We start from the raw sequence: 25,734 nt of genomic DNA, 5'->3' as shown, positions 1-25,734 counted from the left end.
CATCGCGCCGGAGCACCGCCCAAAACCACCACCAACACCATCACTCAACGGCCTTGTAGTTCAGGCCGTGAACCTAACAACCGAGACCAGTTCCTCTTTCGGCTACAATCGTTTGATTAGGAAGACGAGTTCAAACAGGCGCACCACTTATCCATCCAACACTCATCAACACATCGACGCACGGTAGACCGTGCTGGCACGCCCGCGCACAACCGCACCGCACCCAAAAGCAGGAAACCCGTGTTAACGCACATCCCCTCGGCCCGGAACTCCAGGGCGTGAGATTTGCGCGGCAGACAATACTTAGTCTTTAAATATAGTATATATTTGTGTTTTCTTGGAGAAGAAGTAGGTTCTATTCCTTGGAGAATAAGTACACATGTTCTCTTTTAGTTGTTAGATAGTTGCTACCAGTTCTTAGCCCAATAAGGAGCTAGTAGCAACCAACCTCTGTTAGTATAAATAGGTCCCTCTATTGCTTATTTTGAAAACACCCAAACTTTGTGTAATATTTGAGGTTGCACATTGCATGCAACGCATGCAAAGTAATAGTTCTTGAAAGAGAGAGAGAGAGAGAGAGAGAGAGAGAGAGAGAGAGAGAGAGAGAGAGAGAGAGAGAGAGAGAGAGAGAGAGAGAGAGGAAGAAGATAAAGGAAGAAAGAAAGCTAGTGGTGATAGAATTCCTGGAGGAGTTAGAGGTCCTAGCTCGTGTGTTTTCTTAACTTGAAATTAGCTTTGAAAATGAGGTAGGGATTTCTTAGAGGGCCTTTACGGGGTTTGATTTAATTAAATTTCGTGAGCACTAGATTATAATTTGTTGGATGTTCTTGATATTATAATGTTCTTAATATTGGGTGTTTACGTGTTGTTAATTATTTAATTAATGTTGGCATGATTATATGTACATTGGTGATATTTAAATGATTACATTGTTTTCACTAGATATGTGAAAAGAAGAACTATATCATGTCATGGAAATTAGTTGGAGTTCTTGGATTGAGAAAATAATGGTGGAAAAGAGGGTAATGGGAATGATCTTTTGTGTAGTTGAGTCTAACTCTTGGCAGGTACCAGATCTCAGGGATCCCACTGTATACATGGTTTTTATTAGGTGATGTGGGACTGGTGACAGGGAGTTAGACAAGATGTCTAACAAAAGGGGAATTATAGGATGATTGAGATTGGGGGTTAGTTCATATAAATGAGCATTCATGACCAAGTGGTATAAGCATGGTATGGACAGGTCTGCTTGTCCAGTTATATGAATTAACGGGAGTAGATGAAAAGCATTCATGCATTATTATTATTGATATAATAATTGACTAAGTGATTGCATGTCACTTAATTTAGTTATATCAATCTACTGTGGTAAGGTCTTATGTCCCTACTGAGCGGTGGTTGTTCATCCCTCACCCTGTTTAATTTTTCAGATGAATTAGTGGGTAAGACAAGGACCAAACCAGTTGAGGCTGAATTAGATGAGAGTGATATAGCTTTATTTATTTCTTGTAAAGTTGTAAGATTTTGGAGTTATTTTTTTATAAGAGAAGTTTATTTTAAACCCATGTGTTGGCTTCTTTTTATTTTATTTTACTTTTTATTTTCTCACGCACCGGGCTCGGGGTTTCCACCGACCCCTGGGTCCAGGGCGTGACAAAAAGTTTGAACATAAGAAGGAGGGAATTTCATGGGGACCCTATGAGAATTTAGAAATATGATACTTTAATAGAGAAAGGAATCCAGAATGGAATGATTTTGAATATCGATGTAACTACCTATCATATTTGTTTATTGTTTTTTCAGAATAATTATATTTTACCCCTTCAGTGTTTAAACCATGTGTAGGGCTCCCTCATGTCTTTTTCTAGAATTGGGTGGGGAGGTGTGGTACTCTTTTTACTCGATCAGATTTTCCTCTATTAGTAAGTTTTTTTTATGGCAAGGTTTTAATTGAGGCCACTCTTAAGGGCTTTCATGAGTTTTTTTTCCCTAGAATTGGTGATTGTATTTGATTGTTTCTTCAATTAATGAATTTATTCTTTCTTCTTGATAAATAAAAATAAAAATTATGTGTCAATTTAATACCTCATGTTAAAAAGTTGGAATGTGAGACATGAAATCTAGTTTTCGGTGTAATGTTAGACCAACACCACCTTAATATCTAAATATGCGGACTAGGATAAAAGACTGCCAAGGCCAGAAATGGACCCAAAATAGCTCACTTGATAGGAAAGGTCCTCCAAAAAAAAAAAAAAAAAAAAAAAAAGATGGAAAATTTGCGTAAATGCCACTTAAATTTTTAGCTATGTGCGCAATTATCATATGAACTTTCAATTTTAACTATTAACTACCTTAACTTTGCAAAGTGTAGCAATTTATCTCCTATGTGTAATTCCGTTAAAATTTCCTTTAAATAAAGTCACACATTGAAAATGTGATATATTTTAAAAGACATTTTCATCAATTTATTATATTTTTTTGCCAAATCAATTTATTATAATAAAAAACTTATATTTTTAAAAACTAACATAATTAAAAAGAAAATAATAATAATTCAACCTAATTATCCCACAAGCTCCCCTTCCCACTTCTCCTTCAAGACAACCTCCTTCCCAACCAAAAGGCCACAGCCCACAACAAACAACCCATCCCTCCTACGCCACCCTCGCCCTAAAACTCCCCTCCCTACTATCTCTCTCTCACTCTCTCTGCACAAACAATAGGCCAAGCTCTGCAAATCAATAACAAATTCAGCCATAACTACGTTTGCCAAGTTTTATTTTACTAGCACAAAGAAAAAAAAGGAAAAGGAAATGATTGCTAGGTTTTAATGTATTTGAGAACTAGGGTATGTTTAGCACTCTTGAGCATATCTTCCCCTTTTCGTAAGACTTCACCTGGAATTGCAAATTGGTATTGGAGAAAGATGTTGGGGGAGGCAAGAGATAATATGCTTGATTTTATTTTTTTTTCAAATTTGTTAAGTTTTTAAATTATAATATGACTTGACTTAATGAAAATCTTAATGGAGTTACACGTAGGTGGTAAATTTCTACATTTTATAAAGTTTAGGTGATTAATAATTAAAATTAAAAATTTAGGTAGTAATTGTGAACATGCTTAAAAGTTCATGTGGTATTTATGCAAATTTCCTAAATAAAATTAATTGTTTAATTTGAGAAAGATGTCATTTCTACTAAAATTTATCCAGATGACAAGTTTGCAAGAGCTTGTGTGGAGATTGATTTATCCAAACCTTTGGTTCCCTATTTGGTCATTAAGGGTAAGCTTTTTTTCTTTTTTTCCTTTTTTTTTCAAGAGAACCTCGACGTAACGAGAAAAACTTACAATACAGTATGAGAACCTTCCTTTAATATGTTTCAACTATTGCATTGTTGGACACGGAAGAGACCATTGTCCTTCCGCTGCTCTTATGGAAAATCTTTGATTCTGTTATGAATAATGACCATGAATCTATTGACCAAGTTGATATTATAGAGCATTTGATGCCACTTGAAAAACCGCTATTATTATAACCAAGGTGGTTTGTGTGAGTGGTTCGGCACTCTCATTCCTTAAGAGAGGTCAGGGGTTCGATCCCTACTCTCGTACGGAGTCACCACTTTGGCCAACACTTTACTCCTTACGGACCGACCCGGTGTGAGTGGGGATTAGTCTGGGTTGTGGTTAAGGCTTAAAGGTGTCACCCATAGTTGGGGCCCATTCAGGACCACCTCATGATTCAGACCAAAAAAAAAAAAAACCACTATTATATTTTTCTATAAAGTTTCTGAGTGCTGTCTATGTGGAATCATGTGTATGTGAAATTTGTTTTCTTTATGTGCATCAATATAAGATCAAGGTTTTTTTTTTGGATCAATGGGTTTGAATATTATTTTATTTTATTTTTCATATCGCCATGATAAGGAATATTTTACTTCTCCTATGAAATTTTCAAAAATGATAATGTTTCTTCTTTTCAGAATACCATTTCTCAATAGCTTCCAAATTTCGATGACAAAATTTATTTTTAAGAAGGTAGCTTGTGTCCCTCTTCCGTTCCCTCTCTACTGATTGAGTTCATCTACATTCGTATTGATCCATATTTTAATCAAGGATGGCCTTCTAGGTCCTCAATAGCCCTTGTATTTTGGTTGGCTTGGCTATCACATGTTCTTGTGTTTTTCCTATCTTACACAAAAAAGAGAAACAAAAAAACAAAAACTTAATAGGGTCTAGTCAAGTGGAAAAGGGCCTTGACTTGCAGAATAGTTGCCTCAAGTTTTAACCCCCATGACACCATAGTAGTGTGTTTGTGTGTGAGAAATCCCCTCCCCTGTAGTTTAGAATATCGTTAATGCTAAAAAAAGCACTCTATTTTAGCACTAAAACAACTACATGAGCAAGAATACCACTAAATACACATGAAATGTCAAGACTACCCCTCATTTATGTGCATTTAGTGCTGATTTTGCTCATGAAGTTGTGTAGTGGTGTCATTCTTACTCATGGTACCTGTTTTAGTCAAAGAAGGGTTCCAAAGGAGGAGAGGGATAATTGTTCAGTATGTAGAAGAACAATTGTGAAAGACATATGTTTCATAAGGAAGTCATTAAATTAAAATTAAAACATATTGTACTTTAATTGAAATGAGTGTATAAAATTTACTATAGCATATAGGATTTCATGGAAATGAACTCTCCAAAGCTCTCTGATCTTCATATATTGAGCAAAAGCATCTCCAACAAGTACTGTTAAATAAATTGTCAACTAAATGCAACAAAGATATAAAATTAAACATATATATATATATATATAATATTTTAAGGTACCTCTTGTATAAATTTCAATATCTACCATCCTATCCCATTATGAAGATGATGAGTTGCCAAATCTCTGTTTCCATTCCCATCTCCACCCTCATGAATCCTACTCAAATTGTAAGCCCCAGCACTCACCAAATTGTAGTTTTGAGTCACTTGTTGTTGTTGCTGTTGTCCCCCAAGTGAATAGAAGCCACCATTGAAAAGATCCACCTTGGAGATTGACATAGAAATATTATTGGCATTAAGAACTGTGTTCATTTGATCATTGTTAGAACCATGCTGCAGATTGGGGTTTGAAGTGTTGTGATGATGCTCCTGTTGTTGAGAAGGGTCTTCTTGTCGAGCCATGGAGTTCTTCTCCCCCTCGGTCTCCCTATACTTGTTGAGATACCCTTTCAAGGGTCCTACATAATTCTCAAATCCCAGGGTTGTCATAGCCCAAAGAAGATCATCTCCATTGATAGTCTTCCTCTTCTCCCTCTGGCACTTGTCGGACGCTTCGCCCGTGATGAAGCTTATGAACTCAGACACACACTCCTGGACAGTTTCCTTGGCTTCCTTTGAGATCTTGGCATTTGCAGGGAGGGACTTCTTCATGATACGGCTCACGTTAGCAATGGGGAGGAACCTGTCTTGCTCTTTGGAAGAGCTGTCTGAGACATTCCCAGACAAAGGGCTTCCAACCGGGCTGGTTTGGCTTCTTCTTCCACTCATAGAGTTAAGTTTAGAGTGATTGTGTGAAATAGAAAAGGGAAATGCAAGTGAAGGAAAATGTGTACTGGTTTTTCTTTTTCTTCTTTCTTTCTTGTGTTGAGTGTTTGTTGTGGAATCTAAGGAGAAGAGTTTGGGGTTTTAAAGCTAGCAGAAGTGGGGGAAAAAGGAAGCAAATAGATTATTGTTTATTTTATGTTTGGTAAAAAAATTAAATAAAAAAGAGAGTGGAAAGGCGGTTTGATGTGGACAAAAAAGAGAAACAAACAGTGGAAGATTAGAACAACTGCAAAGGATGGTGTGGGAAGGTGTGGAATCTTTGGAGGAAGAAGAAAAAAAAAACAACATGTGGTGTTAAATAATAACAAAAGAAAATCAATAATGAATTGATACTGTGACCTTTTCTGCTATGGAAGTTCCATGGGACCAAGAAGAAGAATTGGAGGTAGGACATGAAAAATAAGCAAACTCTTCCCAAATATGCATTGGTTCTCCTTTAATCTGTTTGATTTTATCTTGTTTGCTTTATGCATTGCAGGTCCTTTTCCTTTCTACCTTTGACTATAATTTAAAATCCACAAACGGAATGGCAATGGAAAAAATATAATTTCAGCCTGCACAGGAGACCCTAAATTTGTTTGAACATGTCCAATAGGTGCAGTGTGTAATAAGCTATCACTGCCGGAACTGACCTCGATTGCAGTGCTTCAATTTCTTCCCGGCATGTCTTTCTTAACCTACAGTTTGATCTCAACTACTTAATTAGAAATTTATACATATATTGCTTATATGTAATTTTGCATCTGAGGTCATAGGTTCAATTTCCCCTTAATATCGCTTGTATAAAAAAAAAAATTAATAATAATAAAGAAAGCAGAACCCATTGCACTGATGTACAAGTCACATTGCCTCTTTTCTCAAGTGTTATTTACTCGTATTGAATTAATTAATCACTTGCCTCTCTTTGTACCATTGACACCCCCTCCATCTACCCTATGGTTGCTGAACCAATAAGTATAAAACACCTCAGTCTAGCAGTTGAGAACCCCAACTGTTATCCCCGGCCAATAATATACTGACACATGGAAAATTTATCTCATGTGTCATTCTGTTATTGGCTGGGGATATAGGAAAAAGTGATATCCCCGTTGCAAGAGAGTTTTTCTCTTTGCTGACACCAATCAGTGCACATAACACATCGATGTGGCGACAATTTACATGCCTTGTTGTCAACCAAGGAATCAGCCACATCATCAACCAGTTGGCCTTGTCTCTATAGCAGCTATGCCCTTCTTCAGTGCTAAGTAACAAATATAGGTGGCATATATCCTGAATAAAAGTTTTGGTACATTCATAGGAGCCAGAAACCATCCCATGTTCCTGTCTTCAATAATCTTTTGAGATATTTTGTTGATCAATTTTAGACTTCAATTTACTGACCATAAAAATAAAAATAAAAAATAAAAAAAAACTGAAAAAGCTTTAGGCTTCAATTTATACCAATGGATCATGGAAATATCTTCTGTTTTTCTGTAATGGAGGACTTGGTATCCTTATAGGGCTTAAAAAGAGGGAAGCGCATATAATGCTTACCTTAGCTCCCTTCCTCTATGTCTTTCCAAGATTCCCTCTGTCACATCTATAGACGTAAAGACTGTCTTCTGCCTGCCACTCTCAATTTCTCAAGGCATGCAATTGGATCCCTCAACCTGCCTCTCACGTTTAAGATTTTTCTTATTGTGTAAAAAGTGTTAGTAGCTGAAGTAGTTAAAAGCAATTATCCATGCGCTCGAGGTTAGGCTCTTCTTATATCGCGTGTTCATTCACTATTTCTTACAAATAAAGATTATTACTTATTGGAAATAAGTGCTCAAACTAATTAGGTCCTAATTACACAGTTTATCATGCACGAGGATTGTAACTTAAATAGTTAAGAATATTTACTATTTACTCCAAGCTGTGTGTTCGATTGTCCTCTCTCTAATATAGCTTTGATTCTGAAATGTGCAAATCTGCAGCCTCCCAATCCATCATATATTAAATTTAGCAAATGATGTGCTTGTACTTGCTTACTTAGTTTAATACATTATTATACCTGTCGTCCCTTTTCTGCTCTTGGTCAAGTAATTGTATTTTAATTTCGTTCAGTTCATTGATAATCTCCATCTATAACTTTTAAAAACAGTATATTCTACAATAAAATTCTGAATAAACTAAATAATAAGCATAAAAATACACTCAATAAATACCTTTTGATCAGGGTTGCGACAAATGGCTTCTTGAGGAACTGCCTCTCTCTAATTTTGGACATGTCTATGTCATGCTGACTCGGTGGCTTGCAGTCCCGCATACTGGAGTTCATTATTTTATATTGGTTTTCTCCATCATTCACACGACAACTATAGCAGCTAAAGATTAGGCAATAGGGCTTGACAATTAAGGTTGCAGCAGGATCAATCCTGCATTATATTAAGCTAATTTGTGTTTTAAGCTTTATAATATATCAGATCACTTGTTGGCCCAACATGTCTCGTAAAATCCAAACAGTACGTAGGATATAGCCCAACACAAGAATTCTATAAAGAAGGGCTTTATATATAGTTCTTAAGTGATGCCCTCTCTCTTAGCCGCTTAATCAAATTGGTTAGTCTGATTCAATAGTTAAAAGATAAGACATTACCCGCTATAGAATGACTAACTCAACAAGGTTATTCTCAACCCAAACGTTTACAAACAATTAAGCGAGATTTAATCATGCATGATCACTCTGCCCACTAAACAATTAGCCACCCAATAAATATGGCTCATTCAATTGAATTAAATCGTCCTCCCCCTTAAGCCAAACGGCTAGCCGGCGAGATGAACGGGGGATAAAGAGGCTCAAATCAATTCGTTGTAGTATTTATAAAAAAAATATAACCTCCGTTTTCAGAAAAAAATATTTTAAAAAAGGTGCACTTAATTAAACAGTGGACTGGCGATATTTATCATCCGTTTTCAATTTTGTAAAACAAAAAATAAAACTTGTTTTTTTGGTCGAAAAAATAAAAATTGTTAAAAAAATGATGGTTACTTTACAGTTTTTTCTTGTATACGTTCTTGTAAAAAAGATTTATTTGTGGGTCCGTAAAAAAGAAGAAGGAAAAAAAAAGGTTATTTCTTGGAAAATAAAAAATACTTTGAAGAGTTGACTTTGTGTTGTCGTGGTTCTTCTTCCGCCGCTAGTTCTGACTTTCCAGAGAAAAACAGCCCCCCGCCTTCTCGTTTCTTCCCTCCTTTCCTCCTCTCTCTCTGTCTCTCTCTCTCTCTTCGATCAATTTTTAGAGAAGAAGTAGAAAGCCTCTTTTACCTTGTACTCTGTCTCTGTCTCTGTCTCTGTCTCTGTCTCTATCTCTCTTTCTCTCTCGGTCCTTCTGGGAAAGTCTCCCGTATTTCCCCAAATCTCAGGTAGTAGATTTATGGATTTGAGATGCAAAATTGGAGCGTGGGAGTTAGCCAAGTTTTTGAAAGTTATCAAATTTCCTGCAATTTTGGTGAATTCTCAGCCGTCAGATCGATTAACGCCTTGGAGTAATCTTCCCAAATAACACCTAAGTATCGGATTTCATATATATAAAGTAAGGTACTTTTTTGATGCTATCTTCATTCATGTTATTGGGTTTCATCTCTCTGTTGCTTTTGTTTTTTTGAGTCATATTTTTAGCTTCTTTTAGCCATATGACTTTTGAACTTTGTACTTGAAATTATGCTCTTTTATATGGATTTAAAAAAAAAAAATCATTGAAGCCTTTATATGCAGTATAATTATGTGTAAACACAACCCATTCCAGCTTTTTTCGCGCAAATCTTGACTTTATACCACTACTTGCTTTTACTCACACACACTCGTTGTGTTTTTATTCTGTTCAAGAATTTTGATTATAAAGTGAAAAGACATGAATCTGGGCTTTAACATTTGTAGTTTTATGATCACTTGCATGCCATGTCTCCAAGAAATCTATATCTCTGAGTTGTTGGTATGTTCTGTGCAAGTTATAGACTTGTCCTGGTAGCAAAGTGACCTGTATTTGTAAAGGTTTTGACATCATGTTGTTACTTGGCTTGAGATGACTGTTGCTTCTATTTGTTTATGTAGGAAGATGTCACGGGGGCGGGCTAAATCTGGTGGTTGGGCTGCCTTTGACCTTAAGCAGCGCCAGAAACAAGGCCTTGAGCCTCAAACTGACAAGGACCATTTCCCACCTATACCGACCACTCTCCCCTCTCTGTATCCTTGTGAAAATGTATCGAGGAATAATGACCTTTCGGGCAGGCCTTTCTCTTTTGTACTCCATCCTGTAGATTTTCCAACTTCGACAGAGAATAGGGATGACAAAAGACCCTTATTATATGGTGATTCTAGTGGCACTTCCATGGAAGATAATAGATCTTCCAAGAAGAAGATCATGGATCTTTTCCCTTGGGCTGATGATAGCTTGATTGCGGATATTATGGCTGCAGTGGGTGATGATATTACGAAGGCCTCAACATTATTGAAAGCAATGGTTTCCCCCTCCAGCTTTGAAGAGAATAAGGAAACTGACATTTCAAAAATAAATTCCAATTCAGATATTTATCAAAGTGATAAAACAAGGCATACAAGTTTTCCTCTAGAATCTGCTGCTGACATAGCTGACCTCAACTCTACTTTTGAGAAATGTCTGGAAGAGAATAACATAGAATTGTTAAATGCCCATGATTTCTGTGGGAAAAAGCTCCCTAATGATGCTGCAACACCGAAATTGACTCTGGGGAGTTTGGAGTCAGTACCCGTTGAACCTGAGTGGGAAGAGGATGATGTTTACTTGAGGCATCGAAAAGATGCATTAAGGATGATGAGGTATGCATGCTGTTCATGAATTTGCAGGATCTCCTATTAGAGAAGGATCTGTTTTTGCATACTCTATGGTAGTACTGAAATTTTCCTTGTCTTAAATAAACAGGTCAGCATCTCAGCACTCTAAGGCAGCCACTAATGCCTTTGTAAGAGGTGACCATTTTTCTGCCCAACAACACTCAAACAAGGCTCGAGAGGAATGGTTGGCTGCTGAAAACCTTAATAACAAGGCAGCCAAAAAAATTTTAAGTATCAGGAATAGCAAAAATGATGTATGGAAACTGGATCTTCACGGTCTTCATGCATCAGAAGCAATTCAAGCCCTGCATGAACACTTGCAGCGAATTGAAACCAAAGTTCTATCTAATCATTCAGTGTCACCAAACAAAGTTAGGATGGAAAAGAGGATTATACGTTCTTCGTCACTCGAGTCTTTTAGTTGTATGGACATAGAGAAATTGGATCAACAAAAGGCACCATCAACGCAAAGACCAACATCCTTGCAAGTTATCACAGGTATTTTTGTTTAATTCGATCCTAATGCTGTTTATAGTTTTATATGACATAAGAAACAAAATCGCTAAGCATTTGAAAGTATATGTTTGCTGCTTTTCGTATGCTTAAGTACATGCACATAGTATGACTACATGCAAATTTGAATCCACTTAAATGACCTCATTTATCAAATGAATTGTTGTTAAGTAATCCTTAGCTAGCATTACTGCATGAATTTCTTGCAGTAATTTTGTGTGCGATTTTATGGTTATTAGTCAGTTTTATCAAATTTTTTTGTTCTAAAATTATCTTCATGTCTCAAAATCCTAGTTTTTGGATTTTATACTTTATGTTGACATAGGATTATTTAGGACAAACTTGTTTGTTTTTTTCAGTTTTTGTTTTTTGTTTTTTTCTTCATGAACGACTTATTCAATGGGATCAGAGTTCCTTTCCTTCCCTTGTAGAATTAGGATTCCAATGAAGGCAACTTTTAAATAAACACATAAGGGAATCACTTAACCCCAAAGAAAAGCTTCTGGGGACTAACCTTTCCTAGAGCTACTTGAGCTGTAGCTCATGGGCGACCACAAATTGTCATGACTACAAACTCTGGGAAGGAAAATTGTGAAATTCCATATTTCTCCCTGCACATAGACAAATGTAACACCAAAAGTAATGAGTCAATTTAAAATTTGTTTTAACCGTATCCTCATACGGACGACCTTCAAAACTATATTAGACTTGTAGGGTTGCAGTCATCAATGTTGCATGAAACCCTAGCATGCATATTCTTTTTTCATATGGGAGCCCTTCAGCATCACTAGCCAATGCTTTGTTTTTAGATTTTATTTTTGGTTAAGTGGGGCTAAAACCTAAACAAACAGTGATTAAATAAATGTGGTCCTAGAAATGTCAATACAATCAGAGGCTAAGGAATCTAAGAGGGCCATTACACGCATAATAGCCCAAACCTAACCCATATCCCATCTTGGCAAGACAATCTGTAGCATAATTTGCTTCTGTTAATGTGATCAATAGAGCAATCCAAGAAATTCCTCCACAGATGCTTGCATTTTGTCAAGACCTTCTATGTGTTTCCTTGTACGGGGTGAATGTAGGAAGGGCTAATGGCACTACAAGCTGTTTTGTGTGACTATCCATCTGTTTGCTTGTATGAGCCAACTATCTCATTTTTGCGCCTGCATTTATTCTCATTACATTTTATGGTTAAGGTGCTCACATGTCTTAAGTTGAGCTAGATTCTAATCATTACAATGTCTTGATTAGAGTTAGGATGGGAATGTGTTACCCCTAATTGGCTAACAGTTATAGTATGCAACTGAGTTCTCTGTTTGTATTTGCAGGTATAGGTAATCATAGCCGAGGACAGGCTGCACTTCCAACAGCTGTGAGAAGTTTCCTCAACGAGAACGGGTGATGCATCTTTCCTATGCGCAAATGCACTTATAATTGACAGAATGGATACCTAGTTTTCTTTAGTTTCTTGATATGTTTGGGTCTAATGAGCTGGCAGTGGTATAGTTTAGTTTGTTTGTGTAAATGATGAAATTTTTTGTATTGCAGATATCGTTTTGAAGAGTTGAGGCCAGGTGTAATCACTGTTCGACCCAAATTTCGTCATAGGTGATTCATCAAGCAACCAAATCAGTTATGATGTAAAATATGTTATTGCAGAACAGAGTCTTCTGCAATTCATTGTTTAGACTAATTCATGCCCAAAAGAAATCAGGCAGTTTCCTTCTCGTTATTGGAAACATATTTATGTGATCAGGTGTAAAGATTTAGTTTTGTATGATTAAGTAAGATACTTGTAGCAGAAGTTATGTGTTGAGTTTATAATAAATGCATCTCATTTCTAGATATCGATTCCCTTGCCGGATACCAAGTACCATCCATGTGTTGGTAGTAGTAGCGATGGTGGTGTTGGTGGTGTACACTGTTGTTTTCTTTTCTTCAAATTCTCGTTTAAGTTGTAATTTTAGAAATAACAACTATTTATATGAAATTTAAAGTTGAGATTTATAACTTCTAAATTCTAAGGTTATTTCTCACGTGTAATCCTTTTTTATGAATACAAACAAGAAAATTGGCATGTGTCAATTTAAAAATTCTGACTTTTATCCAAATTTCAAGTTTATTTCTCTCGTCCAAACGCATAGTAAAGAATTAAATAGGAGAAAAGCAAAAAAAAAAAGCTTCTTAAGCTACCAAAGCTTAATGGGTTTTTTTAGGTTCAAAACAAAACCAAAACATAAGCGTTGAACTAAATTGTTCTTTTTAGACACCGAATCTTTGCAGTCTCACAAATTTCTCGGCCTGACACGTAAGCGTGGAAGTGTCCAAAGCAATCTCATGCTACAAACGAAAATACCTTTGTGGCGCGACACGGGCCGCGAGAGTTCTGGCAGCCAATGAGGAGCCTCCGTTCTCCAAAACACTCATCCTCCCAGTTGTCACGTGTCCTCCCCACCTCCACCCCTTTCCCTCCCTTTTCTTTATTTCTGTTTCGCTCCTTCACAAAATAACCTTATTTTACTCATTTTCATCTTCCTCCCACTCCAGCAGACTTTGTCTTCTTCTTCTTCTTCTTCTTCAATCTCTTTCTCTCTGCGGCCATGAAAATTGGGGCTTAGGGTTTGATCAAATTCTCGATTCTTTTCAACAATGGCTACTTGCCCTGTCCCTATTCCTGAGCTCACCTTTCTCTCACATCAAACCACTCCCAAACGCCGCCTTTCTGTTTCAAGAATTTCTCTTTCTAAAATCTCTCTCTCCGGATACCCGAGGTATGGTATTCGGTCCCCAATCAGAGCGATTAAAGAGGACGGCCTTGTGGTTGAAGAGAGAGAAGCCGAATTTATCAAGAAAGTGAATGGCGTGGAGTTGAGTGGAAATGGAGCTGGTGTTAGTACTAGTGGTAGCAGTTACGGGAGCAATGGCTCAGTGAAGAAGTACTCGAACGGCAGTGTGAATGGGGCGAGTAATGGGAGCTTGGTGAAGTTCGTGAATGGCAATGGCGTGGCAGGGGAAGTGGTGGAAGAAGTTGAAGTTTTGGAGTCCAAGGAGGAAGGAAGGAAGAAGAATATTGAGGAAATTGGAAAGGAAGATGCGTGGTTTAAGCGAACCGGGCAACCAAAAGTCGAGGTATGATTCCAATAAGTTCAATGTTTTTTGAACTTGGAGTTGGTAAGAAAACTTCAATTTTGAATGTAGATGCGAGATGTCGATAGGTTTGTGGGAATATTAATTGAAACCCAAACTGGTTAGGTTGCACAAACAGAAAAGTTATTGATCTACATTTGGAATTTGTGGACTAGAATTGCAATTTATTGTACCCGAGGCTTTGCTACCTAAAATGCAGTTTCAATGCTGCCATGTTACTCCCTATACAAAAAATACATCATCTTACTTAAGATGTAGAGAGAAGTTATAAAATTGAGCAATCTATAGGGTAGTGGCTCCAATGGTATTTTGGAGATCATAATATTTCCATTATTTTTTTCTTTGTACTTTTCATTAGGGTTACAAATATTACCATTTTCTGTATCTGTTGTTTTGCGTTGATTGCAACCCTTAATTATTAGGGTTTAGGGTTTCAATTTTAGCCTTAATTGTTTATATAGCATTCAAGCAGTATCTATTAAGGAAACAATCATTGACAAAGTATTCATGGTAATACTGATGGTTTAAGTTATTCTTAAGCTAGCCCAATTTAATGGTATGGGGATGGGATGTAAGGTGGTTAACAAGAGAAATAGAAACTGAAACAAAAGTGGTTCAGGAAAATCTTCTCAAGGAGATCATTGATCTTTATAGAGGTCCAGTTCCGGCTTTAATGATAAATTGATGCTTCTAGTACTTTATTGCAAACAATATTGCGTGTATGGAGTCAGAATCTACTTCTATATAGCTTCGTGCGAAGATTTTGAGTTGGCTGTTTAATATTGAGATGGCTTAGTTTTCTAATTTTATAGGTTGCTTCATTTGTATTTTAGTTTTGGTATGTGCACATGTGTGCCATAATATTATGGAACTATTTGGTTTTTTCAGGTTTCTGTTGCACCTGGTGGCCGTTGGAGTAGATTCAAAACTTACTCGACAATTCAGAGGACCTTGGAAATATGGGGATTTGTTCTAACATTCCTCATAAAGGCTTGGTTGAACAATAGAAAATTCACTTACAAAGGTTAGTCACTTCCAGTAGAATGAAATTAAAAAGTCAAATGCATAAATTCTTCATTTTTACTTTCCAGATGAGAAATAAACCAAAAATGTAAGAAGTATTTCAAAGAGGGAAGCCCTTGCAAAGTGCACGTAATAATAAGGTATAAATGCTTTCTAATTCTACAATGTATTAGATATTGAAGAGGAACAAGCTATTCAAGTTGGCAGCATTCACCCCAATGCTTTTTAGATATCATTTTGTGAAATTACATATGACATTTAAAGAAACTGAGGGTAGCGGTGTGGCAGCAGCATCAATGTCATATGGGCATTGTCATGGAAAACACTCTAAAAAAAGGACGGGGTTCTGCCTTTGTGGGAGTGCCGACTCCCCCATACAATACTTAGAAAAAGACAAACAAAAAATGATGGATGGGCTGAGCAGTTTGCGTATATGATAATAACACCGCCTAATAGTTTTGTTTTTTGTTTCTCATAAAAGAATGGCTCACAGCAGTTATGCTTCTCGGCATAAATTGATTTTTGTTGGAATCTAGAACCTTTTAACTAGGCATCCATCTTTAAGGTCGCTGGACTCTGTATTATTTGGTGCTTGCAGCTAATTAAGGGAAAAAAAATGTTCAGGGGGAATGACAGAGGAAAAGAAAGCGTTGAGGCGTAAGGCCCTTGCCAAGTGGCTGAAGGAGAACATTTTGAGATTAGGTCCAACATTCATCAAAATTGGCCAGCAGTTCTCCACAAGAGTGGACATTCTTGCTCAAGAATATGTTGATCAATTGTCAGAACTTCAGGTTGGATATGCTTTAATTCAATGTCATTGAGATTGCATTATTCCTTCTGTATGCTTCTGTTCTTGTATCCTACTCCTAATGCTTCTGTTCTTGTATCCTACCCCTAATGTGTAACAACTCCTAAGTTTGCCATGCAAGAAGATGGGATTTGTTAGGTGGTAAACATAGATTTCTCCACCTTCTTACGTGCCTGGGTTGTGGCACCAGGTGTTTTAATAAATAAAAAATCTTACTTATCAACAATTGAAAAGAAAAATTAGAGCTTTTGAGAAGGTAGAAGAAGAAATCACATTTTTATTTTCAGTACTTGATGACCTAAAATTGCATTTTGCTTAATATGGCAATCTAATAATTTTTGTATGGGTTAGTACTATACAGTGCTGAGAGATTATTACACGTTTAACTCTAAGCTTTCTGAATATGTAACTACATCATGAAATGTATGTTTTTTTTAATCATGTAAACTAGCATAGTGTCTAACTTTTATCCACGTTTGACTTGAGCATGCCGAATATGTAACAACAATGTATGTTTTCTTCCATAAAGTAAACCTAGCTTAGTGTCTCAAATTTTCCCATTTGTTGTCTTTTGTTTCTACTTTTTATATACTTTTTTATCCAATCAGCTATTTGAAAGGAGAGGCATTTTTGGTTTTTTCTTATCCTTTCTCGAACATGCTCAGTTGCCTATCTTTTGTAAATTGTTGATTCTTAAGGCATAACTAAGTCAGTTTAATTTCAGGATCAAGTTCCTCCTTTCCCATCAGACACAGCTGTTTCTATTGTTGAAGAAGAGCTTGGTGCCCCTTTGAAAGATATATTTGATCGGTTTGACTATGAACCAATAGCAGCCGCAAGTCTTGGTACCTTTTATTTCATTTCTATGATTTCTGACACTGAAATTTGTGCAATCAACACATTAATATTCTTTTTTCTTTAAAAAGAATGAGAACTCAGAAAATGAATCTATAGCTTAGTTGTTTTTTGGTTATGAATTTGATAAGAGATGAAATATGAGAATGTGGTATCATCCTTTATGCAGGTCAGGTCCACCGTGCAAGATTGAAGGGACAGGAAGTTGTTGTTAAAGTACAGAGGCCTGGACTGAAGGATCTTTTCAATATTGATCTTAAGAACCTGAGGGTCAGTTTTTCATATTGGCTTACAATTCTAGATTAGTAACTAATTCTGGGTTTATTTAAAATGTTTTATATTTGCTCACAAGGAGATTGGAACCTAGGGTCTACCCTCACCCCACCCATCCATGCCAATTGAGCTAGGGTCATGGGCAATGCTCGGGGTAATTTAGGTTATCATGGATTTATCTTATCATGGTTGGATTCCTTTTTATGTTTTTCCCCCACTTTGATCAACTTGCCAAAGTTGTGAATTTCCATTTTATGTCCTTGTTGGCATACATTAATTCACTATGTCAACTGTATCATTAGAAACTGATAATGGTTTCTCTACTCAGTTTTGTTCTCCTGTGTGTGCATTTTCTTGTTTTACTTTGTTGTACATGAAACATGAAAGGTTCCTCTTGACCCTATGGAAATTCTGATGAGCTTCGACATATTGGTCGTTTTCTTTTCCAGGTAATTGCAGAATATCTACAAAAAATTGACCCAAAGTCTGATGGTGCGAAGAGGGATTGGGTTGCTATCTATGATGAGTGCGCAAATGTCTTATATGAGGTATTGAGATCCCCCTTGATTGCTTTAACCTTTTCTTTTTTAATACAATTTTTGTGTTACTATTTAGTAAATGGTAGCTAATAACTTTGAAGTTTTTCAGGAGATTGATTACACCAAGGAAGCTGCTAACTCTGAACTATTTGCAAGTAACTTCAGAAACATGGATTATGTTAAAGTCCCAACAATAGTATGGGAATACACTACACCACAGGTTTAAGCTTCCAGCAATAATTAATTTTTAGCTGGTAGAACATTAACTTGTTTGTTATTATTATTATTGTCTTTCTAAAGTCCAACTTCCTGCATTATTATTATTAGGTTCTGACAATGGAGTACGTCCCAGGGATCAAAATTAACAAGATACAAGCTATAGATCAATTGGGCATTGATCGGCAAAGGTCAATATAATTTCATGTCTTATATATCCTGGTTAAAATCGTGTTAACATATGACCTCTTCTTATCACTCCTGATGTTTCTTATATCAATTTGAACTTCCTCAGGTTGGGTCGATATGCTGTTGAATCGTACTTAGAGCAAATTCTGTCTCATGGATTTTTTCATGCCGATCCTGTGAGTGTTTTCTTTTTTATTCAAATTTTGGTGCTCACGCATGTTTAAGATGTCAATAAGGGAATCTTATAAAATTGGAATTTCATATGGAGTTTGAGGATTAAAAAAAAATCCCTCCAGTGGATTTTACTCGCACAAACCTCACCTCATACCGAGTACAGGGCTGTTAGGAACCAACTTTCATGCAATTTTAGGTGTGAACGATGTGAGCATGGACATGAATAGTTTTGGTTCTATTGGCATAATAGAAGTGCAAAAAAAAAAAAAAAAAACAGTAGAAGCAAAAAAGGGTGGAGCATAAAAGCAGTATAGGGTCATAGCATTGATGGATATAATGGCAAGGAAGCAGTGGTTCCAATAATAGGCTACAGCAACGGCTGGTGGTAGTTGAAGAGATATGCCTGATTTTCTCTCACTCTCAAGAACTATTGGGGCAGTGGTATGGTAAAAGTACGGTAGCACTAATGTTGGTTTTATCCTTAGCTGAGATAGTGGTTATGTTTGTGCAGGTCTCAGGTTAGTCTTGGTAGTGCTTTTGGCACAATGAGAGGGGGATTTTTGCTTTAAAATTTCCATATCTATTCTTTGCCTTGTATTTAATAATTAATACTGCGAAAACCTCAGAAGTGTGATGTGGATGTGGATGTGAGAGGAGTACCACTCCTCATCCACGGTCATAGTATTTGACATTATGCCCCTTTTGTAGTTCCATCCTCGCTCTGATTGTTCACTTACACATTCTCAGGGAAAATACTAAACATGTCTGCTGTATTGTGTAGTCCAAAATGCAATCTCTGAGACAATTGTATCATAAGTGGAAAGAAATAATGAGCATAATAGTTAAATGAAACAGGTCATTCTTAGATGCATAGGTAATCCCTCATGGCTGTCACATTGGAGTAATAATGATTAGATTCATGTTCTCTGATCTCATAGCTGTAAGATGTGAGCTTTTCTGATTCTCACTTTCTCAAATTTATAGGGATCAATCTTTATGTTGCACACGAAAAAGCTGCAGTCTTCCTGTTCCTTGATTACATATACTGGCATTTAATATCACCTGCCAATGTGTAACCACAACTTTGTTTTACCCTTGATGCAGCATCCTGGAAATATTGCTGTGGATGATGTCAATGGTGGAAGATTGATTTTTTATGATTTTGGAATGATGGGAAGGTATTTCCTTGACTGTGCTTGCTAATCTACAATCGACCAATAACCACTCTGAAGCTTTTATTTATTTCTGAATGCATTTTTCATATTTGTTTCTTGCAGTATCAGTCCAAACATTAGAGAAGGTTTGCTGGAAACATTTTATGGAGTTTATGAGAAGGATCCAGATAAGGTTTTTTAATCGTTTCCTTTTAATTTTTGAAGGATAGTAGCCTCTGATCATGCTTAGGGCTACGAAATTAAAGTTAACTTGAATGAATTATACCATGGTTCCATTTTGTGTCTATGATGCACCAATTGATTGAAACTATTTATACTGGTGCAGGTCCTTCAGGCAATGATTCAGATGGGTGTTCTTGTGCCTACTGGAGATATGACAGCTGTGAGACGAACAGCACTATTCTTTCTTAACAGGTGCTTTCGATAGAGAGGAAACAGAAAATTTGAATATAGCATGGGTCCTTTTTTCGCTTATTAATATTTTTGTTTAGTCGTTTTTTTTGGGTTAAAATTTGAAATTCCCTGATGTTGTGCAATTCAAGAGCTACTTGGCCAATAATGCTTCTGTGGCAAATCAGAATTATATAAATATGACTGCTAGTGATACATAAACTTGCAAAGTGCAACATAAGACCAACTATATCATCTTTTGGTTTTGAGTGGAGTTTTTGTTTAGGTTGGTCTGCTGTCATGCTTGCGTTAGTCATGAACGAATGATTCTATTATTTCTATAGTTGTAAATTGTCTTATGGGCGGGGCATAATTTTCATTGACTGACAGCCTGTTATCCTTGGATGTAAGTAAGATGTTAGGTTAAAACATACATTGTTTACTTTGATTAGTGATTTCAAAGTGAGAGGTAGATAAGTCTCAGCAGAACAAGTTTCAAATCTTTACTCTATTTCTTGAATTCTTTTCTGAATGCTCAAATTTTGCAGTTTTGAAGAGCGTCTTGCTGCACAGCGAAAAGAGAAAGAAATGGCAACAGCCGAACTTGGGTTTAAAAAGCCATTGAGCAAGGAGGAAAGGATAGTGAAAAAGAAGGAAAGGCTTGCTGCAATTGGTAATTCACCTGGTTTAAAATCTAGTATCCATGATACGGCTCTATCCCTGACTATAGTTTTGGAATTTCGCAACTAACTTTTTGATTTGGAGGCTCAGCTCAGTCTGCAATCAATAGCATGATAGGCATTAGAGTTTAAGTAAAGTCCTGCATTTAAAGACATTTTTTTGCGGATAGAAATAATTGTATATACCTTTACAGTGTCTAGCTTCTTGTTTAATTTAGTAATAAGAACCTGACACCTTTCTCATGGCTGATCATTTATGCTGGGACCAATTCATGGCATGTCGAGTTTGAGACAGAGTGAGGAAAGTCTCTAGGATTAACTAGTAGTTTAAAAGACTTCTCAGTCCATATGTATGTATAAGTTAGTTTGTCCTCTTTACTTTATTTCGTTTACAATTGAATAAGTAAATTAACAAACACTGGATCTTCTATTCATATCTCAAATATTTTCTGATTTGGTTAGACTTGATTCTTATTAGTTCCTTATCGGGTAAAGTCCAAATAATATTTTAAGGTCTTCCCTATCTATGTGGATGCCCTACAGATATGAAGTTATGAAACTAGTTACTTAGGCCTTTGGGTAAAGTTCAGCCACCTGGGCTATTTAAAATGATATATGTGATCAGGGGTCTTATGAATTAAATGTGTTCTTGCCTGATTGTGTTAACATTTCTATTTTAAATTATGTAAAATTTGAGTCTGGGCTTGAACTGTAATTAAGGGAAAGCAGTTTTTGTCCAGTAGCTGGATTTCCGAATCTGAGATTAGTTAGTTGTGAAAAGTTTCCACAGAAATTGATGCAACCCACATCTTATTGCACATTTTTTCACTGCATATTGATGCCTGCTACTCGTACCTTTCATTCTTTTTAACAGGGGAAGATTTATTAGCCATTGCAGCAGACCAACCCTTCAGATTTCCTGCGACATTCACATTTGTTGTTAGAGCATTTTCAGGTAATGTAATAGGAATATGGTGGAGACATTTTTCATAGGAGAAAGAATGTATATATGCATGCATTTTACATTGCTTATTGCACATATTTATATATATCATCTCTAATTAGATCTATTTATTCTCTGTTTTCAGTATTGGATGGCATTGGGAAGGGTCTTGATCCTCGATTTGATATTACTGAGATTGCCAAACCGTGAGTATAATTTTAGATTTAATATAATTTCAAAGTACTTTCATCGAAACCAGATTTTGCAACTTTTACTTCCCTTTGTTTTTGACAAATCTTGGATGCTCTGCCTTGTAGCTACGCACTGGAATTGCTAAAATTTCGTGAAGCTGGAGTTGAAGTCGTTCTAAAGGCAAGCTTGGACCATCTGTATTAAAATGTCATATAGTATAATGTTCTAATACAAATCATGTATTCTTACACTCAAACTTATAAATGTTCCAGGACCTCCGAAATAGATGGGACAGGCAGTCTCGTGCGTTCTTTAACTTATTTAGACAGGCTGACAGAGTTGAAAAGCTTGCTGAAATTATTCAAAGATTGGTACCGATTAATTTATTCTGTGCACAATATGACTACTTTGAATATTTGTTATAATTTCTCACTTGTGGATGTCCCTGATTTATTTATAGGAGCAAGGCGATCTGAAACTTAGAGTTCGGACTTTGGAATCTGAGAGGGCATTCCAGCGGGTCGCAACAGTTCAGAAGACTGTAGGAAATGTGAGTTCTGCTGGCTCATGATCTAGTGTTGCACATATCGTACTTATCTTTTCGGGAATTTGTTTCTATGCATGATAACCTTTTATGATTTAAATTGTCTTTTGTATATGCGGTTCCATCAGCTATAGACAAAAGATATCTGCTAAAGGCTTGTTGGTGTTTGGCTCTTTCTTCCCATCCCCAAGCACTAGTGGATTTCACTTCAATGATTTATACACATTTTCTAAGTGCACGAAGTTATGTGGATGATAAGTGTAACATATCTAGATATCAAATATACCAGCTTTCCTAGTAACATTATTTAATGACATTTAAAATGAAGCACTTTGATAGCCATAGAAGAAAGAAAGTCTGGTCACTTTTCTGCGTGTCTTCTTAAGTTCTTAACTAAGTACACAGGTACAGTTTCTGTATCTCTCTTATGTGCTACGTCTTATATCAGAAACTTTTTCAAAATAAAAAGAAATTTACTTTAATTATATGCATTGTTTACTTCAACTAGTTGAACAGCTCGTTAGACAGAATATTGTGTCAATGTTTGTCTGTATCATTTGGGAGTAATGGCATGCCCAACATAGGCAGGCCTTGTGAGACAGATGGACTGAAACAATAGACATGCTCTAATGTATGATTTGGTTTTGAATTCAAGCTGCGTGCAGGTAATTAGCTTTAAAGAATTAGTCATTGTATGTGAGAGTAAGCTGCTGTTTAATATGAGTCTAAAGATCTGAATGGTCTTGATAATAAGTTCAATGTCATAAAATGATATTAGAATAAGTTTGAAATGGTTATAATAATATCTACTCCATTGATTTTGATCTTCAATGTGACTAATTTGCAGGCAGTTGGTGCTGGAAGCCTAATAAATCTTGCAACTATCTTGTATATTAATTCCATTCGAGTAAGCTATCAAATTTGCTTTTGGTATATATATATATGACATCGTGTTGCCTGTTGCCAAATTTTAACTAATGCTCAATTCTGATGTTATCTATTTCTTTTCAGTTTCCTGCCATTGTAGCATATGTCTTGTGTGCATTTTTCGGCCTTCAGGTTCTTATAGGCATCATTAAGGTAAAGAAGTTTGATGAGCGGGAGAGGTTGATAACGGGAACTGCTTAAACAATTGGTGAGTGAAACTTATTCTATTGATCTTTGTCTCTGAAATTATTGAAGAATCGTACCAGTCATCAGAGGAAAAATATGTGGTCCATAAATGATTATTGTTAATTCTTTGAGAAATCAAATAGGCAAATACTGCTGTCCATAAGGGGTTAGATTCTTCGTAGTTGGTCTATTAATGTACGAGAATACTTGTGTGACTGCTATTTGCAACTACACGGTTCTGCTCATTCTTATTATCCTACTCTGTAGGCAGAGTGAATAGTACCTGTTCTTGCTGATAAACATGAAATGCTCCTGATTTTTATTCTCCTCATAATATGTACTGAAACGTTTGCTTTACATATTTTGTGGAACTTTCTGTCCATTTTTTCAAGCAGTGATCCAGCTCATGGTTTCAAGTCAACCTTCTGATCCTTGGAGAGAATTAGGATCTTGGGATACTGTAACATGGTACTTCTACCAACAATATGATTCTAAACTTCCAGCTCGCAGGTTTGTGATGCATGTTTAGATGCTGAACACGGGCTGTTCGTCCAAAATTTAATAAGAGTTATTTTTGTCCCTTTGTTAGGTTAGGTTGGCCATTGCCATTTGTTGCCGTAGTCCCAAATTCTTGTCTCCAAATGAAGATATGTCGTCATTTTTCAGGTTGATGACTGTATAGGGCAGCTTGTAGCCCTAATGTAGAGTTCTTTGTAACAATCTTGTAGCTAAGAGCCTGACAACGGCAGTCTGTGGTCTCCCTTCAAATTTGACGTGGTCGAATGTGCATATTTGTTGTATCATGTAGAGTCTTTGTTTTCTTTTTCTATATGTAAGCATGCTGTATAGCCATAATTGAATAAGAGTTTTCTTACAGTTTCTGAATCCATGCAGCTTATCATGTGAGCTATCGTTGGCCGTATATGTATATAGCTGCAAGTTTATTTACTAAGACTTGTCAGTTGCGTTCTTTTTGTCCGGAGTTGGTGATGATGGCTGTAATGCTTTAGAAGAACTTTGCTATCATTTATCTCTTTCACCAACAAAAAGGAGTGGGTTTTACTTGTATTCTTCTTTTGGTGCCTTTTTAGGGGCTCTTGGGGGCTTCCTTGAAAAGCACTTGGCAGTGCTTCTTGAAGAAACACTTTATTAAATTTATGGAGGAATATGTGCTTAGCAGACGCTTCTTTAGAAATTTTATGACGCAAAACACTTTTTAAGTTTTCATATCAAACATTGTCATAATCGCTTTTGGCTGTCATTCCGCTTTTAGAACGGCTTTTAGTTGTTATTCCGCTTTTAGCTCTTACAGAAGTAGTCTCAAACAAGCTTGACCATTATTGATTGGCTAATTAAAAGTAACTTTGAAATAGTTAGGCCCTGTTTGGTGGGCTGGACTGGACTGGTTAGGATTGGGCTTGGAGTATTGGATTGGTTTGGCTTGGATCGGGTTGGACTTTAATAAGTTGTTTGGTACAATAAGTTGGGCTAGATTGCACTGGATTAAAGTCCAATTCGTTGTTTGGTACAAGTATAGGCTGGACTGCATTGGACTTCAAGAAAAAAAATTTAATGTTCATTAAATTATTTAATATCAGAAATAATTAAATTTAATATATAAAAAAACAAGCGCACAAAATTAAAAATAAGAAATCACATGAAGATACCATAAAAATAGCCCAAAAATTCATAAAAATTCTTCTAAGTACATTCAAATGATCAACAAATACTTATGTTATGTTCCTCTATTTACCATCCACTCATTAAACATCTTAGTAGCCAAATTATCTCTCCATGTAGACCATTGGTCTGATGCGGCAATGGTATCAATAGTGCCATGATCTACATTGTTCTCAATGAGAGGATCACAATAAATTTCTTGTTTCATTGGATCTATAGACATCTCTCTCCTTATTAAGTTGTGTAAAAGACAATAACCCGTTATTATTCAGCATTGTGTTTGTATTGGATAGAACAATGGACTCCTTAAGATTGCCCAACGCATCTTAAGAAGTCCAAAACAACGTTCCACCACATTTCTTGATGATCCATGCTTCATGTTAAAGTATTCTCGATGGATCAAGACAGAAGACAATGTAAATATTTCTTTTTGGTGATTGGTTAATAAACCATGGTTCTCTTCAAATGTTGCTAGTTACAATGCGAAGAAGTTCTGATTGTATTATGATCAGTATATCTTCTTTTTTTTTTGGTCTGATCTGAATGATTAGTATCTCTTAGAAAGATGAAAGACACAAATAGTTTTGTTGGATTACAACAAGAACAAAAAAACTCCCTTGCTTGCTAGATTAGAATTTCAAGGGCTGATGATCAACCTCTGCTGTCTCTCTTGGTTGCTGTACCATTCAAGTACAAGTAGCTCATCTTCTGATCAGAAAAACTCATTGTAGGTACTGACGAAAATCTAGAATATTTCCCACCTATCTTCGCTTTGCATATGTCGTCGATGTAGTTTAGAAGCTCGTTTTTCTAGAAAAATGGTTAGGCTGCATGATCGGTGCATAT

The 25,734-nt window shown here is 36.2% G+C and overlaps 2 protein-coding genes and 1 pseudogene across 11 annotated transcripts; 2 read left to right on the top strand and 1 right to left on the bottom strand.

The window, feature by feature from the left end:
- Nucleotides 1–4,788: 4,788 nt before the first annotated feature.
- Nucleotides 4,789–5,670, bottom strand: LOC110746550 (nuclear transcription factor Y subunit B-1 pseudogene; annotated as a pseudogene).
- Nucleotides 5,671–8,733: 3,063 nt separating this feature from the next.
- LOC110746547 (smr (Small MutS Related) domain-containing protein) lies at nucleotides 8,734–12,792 on the top strand. 3 transcript variants are annotated; one of them, XM_021946774.2, is made up of 5 exons: nucleotides 8,734–9,154; nucleotides 9,673–10,416; nucleotides 10,520–10,929; nucleotides 12,276–12,345; nucleotides 12,496–12,792. In XM_021946774.2, exons 2-5 carry the CDS (start codon nucleotides 9,677–9,679, stop codon nucleotides 12,557–12,559), a joined length of 1,284 nt encoding a protein of 427 aa, XP_021802466.2. In that variant the 5' UTR covers nucleotides 8,734–9,154; nucleotides 9,673–9,676; the 3' UTR covers nucleotides 12,560–12,792. The 3 variants fall into 3 exon arrangements, with proteins under 3 accessions (XP_021802466.2, XP_021802465.2, XP_021802464.2); XM_021946773.2 differs by having other exon boundaries at nucleotides 8,734–9,159; XM_021946772.2 differs by lacking the exon at nucleotides 8,734–9,154 and having other exon boundaries at nucleotides 9,653–10,416.
- Nucleotides 12,793–13,410: 618 nt separating this feature from the next.
- On the top strand, nucleotides 13,411–24,403 carry ATH13 (ABC2 homolog 13). 8 transcript variants are annotated; one of them, XR_015836572.1, is made up of 22 exons: nucleotides 13,411–14,076; nucleotides 14,983–15,118; nucleotides 15,742–15,908; nucleotides 16,650–16,770; nucleotides 16,950–17,050; nucleotides 17,503–17,601; nucleotides 17,702–17,812; nucleotides 17,920–17,999; nucleotides 18,104–18,173; nucleotides 19,276–19,349; nucleotides 19,449–19,518; nucleotides 19,672–19,760; nucleotides 20,285–20,409; nucleotides 21,291–21,371; nucleotides 21,505–21,565; nucleotides 21,677–21,731; nucleotides 21,824–21,922; nucleotides 22,012–22,101; nucleotides 22,943–23,002; nucleotides 23,107–23,230; nucleotides 23,601–23,718; nucleotides 23,875–24,095. XR_015836572.1 is itself a non-coding variant. In XM_088254984.1 (21 exons), the coding sequence occupies exons 1-20, from the start codon at nucleotides 13,597–13,599 to the stop codon at nucleotides 23,221–23,223; spliced, it is 2,286 nt and encodes a 761-aa protein (XP_088111110.1). In that variant the 5' UTR covers nucleotides 13,411–13,596; the 3' UTR covers nucleotides 23,224–23,230; nucleotides 23,601–24,095. The 8 variants fall into 8 exon arrangements, 3 of the variants coding, with proteins under 3 accessions (XP_088111110.1, XP_088111111.1, XP_088111109.1); XR_015836570.1 differs by having other exon boundaries at nucleotides 23,798–24,095; XR_015836571.1 differs by lacking the exon at nucleotides 23,875–24,095 and adding an exon at nucleotides 24,103–24,403 and having other exon boundaries at nucleotides 13,414–14,076; nucleotides 23,604–23,718.
- The last annotated feature ends 1,331 nt before the right edge of the window (nucleotides 24,404–25,734 follow it).

This window comes from Prunus avium, chromosome 6, assembly GCF_965620075.1.
Source record: "Prunus avium chromosome 6, drPruAviu1.hap1.1, whole genome shotgun sequence".
In the NCBI taxonomy this organism is placed as follows: domain Eukaryota; kingdom Viridiplantae; phylum Streptophyta; class Magnoliopsida; order Rosales; family Rosaceae; genus Prunus; species Prunus avium.
This window is presented reverse-complemented; position numbering and strand designations above follow the sequence as displayed.

Coding starts and splice junctions, on each gene's coding strand:
- LOC110746547 (XM_021946774.2), top strand. CDS start 9,677: ATGTCACGGGGGCGGGCTAAATCTGGTGGTTGGGCTGCCTTTGACCTT. Junction 10,930..12,275: donor ATCCTTGCAAGTTATCACAG/GTATTTTTGTTT, acceptor TTGTATTTGCAG/GTATAGGTAATCATAGCCGA. Junction 12,346..12,495: donor AGTTTCCTCAACGAGAACGG/GTGATGCATCTT, acceptor TTTGTATTGCAG/ATATCGTTTTGAAGAGTTGA.
- ATH13 (XM_088254984.1), top strand. CDS start 13,597: ATGGCTACTTGCCCTGTCCCTATTCCTGAGCTCACCTTTCTCTCACAT. Junction 14,077..14,982: donor CCGGGCAACCAAAAGTCGAG/GTATGATTCCAA, acceptor TGGTTTTTTCAG/GTTTCTGTTGCACCTGGTGG. Junction 21,732..21,823: donor GAGTTGAAGTCGTTCTAAAG/GCAAGCTTGGAC, acceptor TAAATGTTCCAG/GACCTCCGAAATAGATGGGA.